Here is a 4234-nt window from a genome sequence, read left to right as displayed (position 1 = left end):
TATGTCGTTGTTATATAGCGCTTAATGCCTTAAGAAAGCCTCTAAGCGCTTCTCATTATTACCCCGGTCATTGGATCAAACACATATGGAACACATTGAACACTACATGAAATTATTAAATATTAGATAATAATAACGAATATTTAAGAAATGGAAATAGAATTTTTTTTTCTATGAGTCAGGTACCTACCCTCAGTTGTCACTGATGTTGTAGGTGGTGCTGCTGTGGTAGGCTCTATAAAAATATAAAAAAATACTATATCATAATTACTACTCGTGTAAGCATTTCAATTTTAGCTAACTGAAAATTACTTTTGAAATATTTATTTCGGTATGAGTCAAAAACCTATCGTCAGTTGTCACTGATGTTGTTAGTTGTGTTGTTGTGGTAGGTTCTGTAGAGTTATAAAAATTAAAACATATAATAAAACACTTATCATGTACAATAAGCATATATATATTAGATAATAATGACGAATATTTAAGGAATAGTAAAAATATTTTTTTTTGTAGGGGTCAAGTACCTACCCTCAGTTGTCACTGATGTTGTAGGTGGTGCTGCCGTGGTAGGTTCTGTAGAAATAAAATAATAAACTATTTTATATTTCACTACTAAAAGCATTTAAATTTAAGCTATTATTGTAAATTAATCTTAAAATATTTATTTTGGCATGAGTCAAAAACCTACCCTTAGTTGTCACTGACGTTGTCGGTTGTGCTGCTGTGGTAGGTTCTTTAAAGTTATAAAATTAAAAATATATAATAAAACACTTATCATGTACAGTAAGCATATATATATATATATATATTTAAAAAAAAAGAAATATGTAGTTCTTATATAGCGCTTAATGCCTTAACAAAGCCTCTAAGCGCTTCACATTATTAACCCGGTCATTGGATCAAACACATATGGAACACACTGAACACTAAATGAAATTATTAAATATTAGATAATAATAACGAATATTTAAGAAATAGAAATATATTTTTTTTTCTATGAGTCAGGTACCTACCCTCAGTTGTCACTGACGTTGTCGGTTGTGCCGCTGTGGAAGGTTCTGCAAAGTCACGAAATTAAAAAACAATTGTATCAAAAACCACTTATCATTTACAGTAAACAGACACACACACATATATATATAAATATATATATATATAAATAAATAAATATATATATATATATTAGATAATATTGACGAATATTTAAAAAATAGTAAAGAATTATTTTTTTCTATGAGTAAAGCACCTACCCTCAGTTGTCACTGATTTTGTCGGTAGTGCCGCTGTGGTAGGTCCTATAGAAATATAAAAAATAGAATATCATAATTACTACTCGTGTTAGCATTTCAATTTTAGCTAACTGAAAATTACTTTTGAAATATTTATTTCGGAATGATTCAAAAACCTATCGTCAGTTGTCACTGATGTTGTTAGTTGTGTTGTTGTGGTAGGTTCTGTAGGTTGTGCTGCTGTGGTAGGTTCTGTAGAAATAAAATAATAAACTATTTTATATTTCACTACTAAAAGCATTTAAATTTAAGCTATTATTGTAAATTAATCTTAAAATATTTATTTTGGCATGAGTCAAAAACCTACCCTCAGTTGTCAATGACGTTGTCGGTTGTGCTGCTGTGGTAGGTTCTGTAAAGTTATAAAATTAAAAATATATAATAAACACTTATCATGTACAGTAAGCATATATATATATATAAATATATATATATATAAATAAATAAATATATATATGTATATTAGATAATATTGACGAATATTTAAAAAATAGTAAAGAATTATTTTTTTCTATGAGTAAAGCACCTACCCTCAGTTGTCACTGATTTTGTCGGTAGTGCTGCTGTGGTAGGTCCTATAGAAATATAAAAAATAGAATATCATAATTACTACTCGTGTTAGTATTTCAATTTTAGCTAACTGAAAATTACTTTTGAAATATTTATTTCGGAATGATTCAAAAACCTATCGTCAGTTGTCACTGATGTTGTTAGTTGTGTTGTTGTGGTAGGTTCTGTAGAGTTATAAAAATTAAAACATATAATAAAACACTTATCATGTACAATAAGCATATATCTATTAGATAATAATAACAAATATTTTAGAAATAGAAAAAGAATTTTTTTTTATGAATCAGGTACCTACCCTCAGTTGTCACTGATGTTGTCGGTTGTGCTGCTGTGGTAGGTTCTGTAGAAATAAAATAATAAACTATATCATAATTACTACTCTAAGCATTTCAACTTCAGCTAATATTGTTAATTAATCTTAAAATATTTATTTTAGTATGAGTCAAAAACATACCGTCTGTTGTCACTGATGTTGTCGGTTGTGCCGCTGTGGTAGACTCTGTAGAATTATAAAATTAAAAATATCATAAACCACCTATCATGAAGTAGAAATAGTAAATCATCGTTTAACAATGAAATTGAAAAATGAAATATTTTGCTCTTAGTCACTATTGGTAACCTTAAAAAAGACATAAACAAATAATGAGTCAAAAAACCTACCCTCAGTTGTCAATGACGTTGTCGGTTGTGCTGCTGTGGTAGGTTCTGTAAAGTTATAAAATTAAAAATATATAATAAACACTTATCATGTACAGTAAGCATATATATATATTTAAAAAAAAAGAAATATGTAGTTCTTATATAGCGCTTAATGCCTTAACAAAGCCTCTAAGCGCTTCACATTATTACCCCGGTCATTGGATCAAACACATATGGAACACATTGAACACTAATTGAAATTATTAAATATTAGATAATAATAACGAATATTTAAGAAATAGAAATATTTTTTTTTTCTATGAGTCGGGTACCTACCCTCAGTTGTCACTGACGTTGTCGGTTGTGCCGCTGTGGAAGGTTCTGCAAAGTCACGAAATTAAAAAACAATTGTATCAAAAACCATTTATCATTTACAGTAAACAGACACACACACATATATATATAAATATATATATATATAAATAAATATATATATATATAAATATATATATATATATATATATTAGATAATATTGACGAATATTTAAAAAATAGTAAAAGAATTATTTTTTTTGTATGAGTAAAGCACCTACCCTCAGTTGTCACTAATGTTGTCGGTTGTGCTGCTGTGGTAGGTTCTGTAGAAATAAAATAATAAACTGTATCATAATTACTACTCTAAGCATTTCAATTTCAGCTAATATTGTTAATTAATCTTAAAATATTTATTTTAGTATAAGTCAAAAACCTACCGTCTGTTGTCACTGATGTTGTCGGTTGTGCCGCTGTGGTAGACTCTGTAGAATTATAAAATTAAAAATATCATAAACCACCTATCATGAAGTAGAAATAGTAAATCATCGTTCAACAATGAAATTGAAAAATGAAATATTTTGCTCTTAGTCATTATTGATAACATTTAAAAAGACATAAACAAATAATGAGTCAAAAACCTACCCTCAGTTGTCACTGACGTTGTCGGTTGTGCTGCTGTGGTAGGTTCTGTAAAGTTATAAAATTAAAAATATATAATAAAACACTTATCATGTACAGTAAGCATATACATCATATATATTAGATAATAATAACGAATATTTAAGAAATAGAAAAAGAATTTTTTTTTTATGAATCAGGTACCTACCCTCAGTTGTCACTAATGTTGTAGGTGGTGCTGCTGTGGTAGGTCCTATAGAAATATAAAAAATAGAATATCATAATTACTACTCGTGTTAGCATTTCAATTTTAGCTAACTGAAAATTACTTTTTTAATATTTATTTCGGAATGATTCAAAAACCTATCGTCAGTTGTCACTGATGTTGTGGTAGGTTATGTAGAGTTATAAAAATTAAAACATATAATAAAACACTTATCATGTACAATAAGCATATATCTATTAGATAATAATGACAAATATTTAAGGAATAGTAAAAATAATTTTTTTCAGGGGTCAAGTACCTACCCTCAGTTGTCCCTGATGTTGTAGGTGGTGCTGCCGTGGTAGGTTCTGTAGAAATAAAATAATAAACTATTTTATATTTCACTACTCTAAGCATTTAAATTTAAGCTATTATTGTAAATTAATCTTAAAATATTTATTTTGGCACGAGTCAAAAACCTACCCTCAGTTGTCACTGACGTTGTCGGTTGTGCTGCTGTGGTAGGTTTTGCTAACTGCTAACAAATCCACAAGCAGTGTAGATTTTTTGGACATCACCGTGACCATGGAAAATGGTG

The 4234-nt window shown here is 28.5% G+C and overlaps 1 protein-coding gene across 1 annotated transcript; it reads right to left on the bottom strand.

Moving 5' to 3' along the window:
- Positions 1-312: 312 nt before the first annotated feature.
- LOC117122354 (salivary glue protein Sgs-3-like) lies at positions 313-4171 on the bottom strand (the record flags this gene model as incomplete). The annotated part of the gene is made up of 15 exons (XM_033267911.1): positions 313-395; positions 529-573; positions 689-733; positions 1014-1058; positions 1820-1864; positions 2155-2199; positions 2314-2358; positions 2520-2564; positions 2835-2879; positions 3092-3136; positions 3251-3295; positions 3456-3500; positions 3640-3684; positions 3960-4004; positions 4120-4171. Coding segments are annotated over 15 exons (720 nt in total), but the record flags the coding sequence as incomplete, so codon positions are not given.
- Between the last annotated feature and the right edge of the window lie 63 nt (positions 4172-4234).

This window comes from Anneissia japonica, unplaced genomic scaffold (genome assembly GCF_011630105.1).
Source record: "Anneissia japonica isolate Jap-2015-1 unplaced genomic scaffold, ASM1163010v1 scaffold39432_len4292_cov131, whole genome shotgun sequence".
In the NCBI taxonomy this organism is placed as follows: domain Eukaryota; kingdom Metazoa; phylum Echinodermata; class Crinoidea; order Comatulida; family Comatulidae; genus Anneissia; species Anneissia japonica.
The sequence above is the reverse complement of the archived record's forward strand: the minus strand, read 5'-3'. Positions and strand labels throughout refer to the sequence as shown.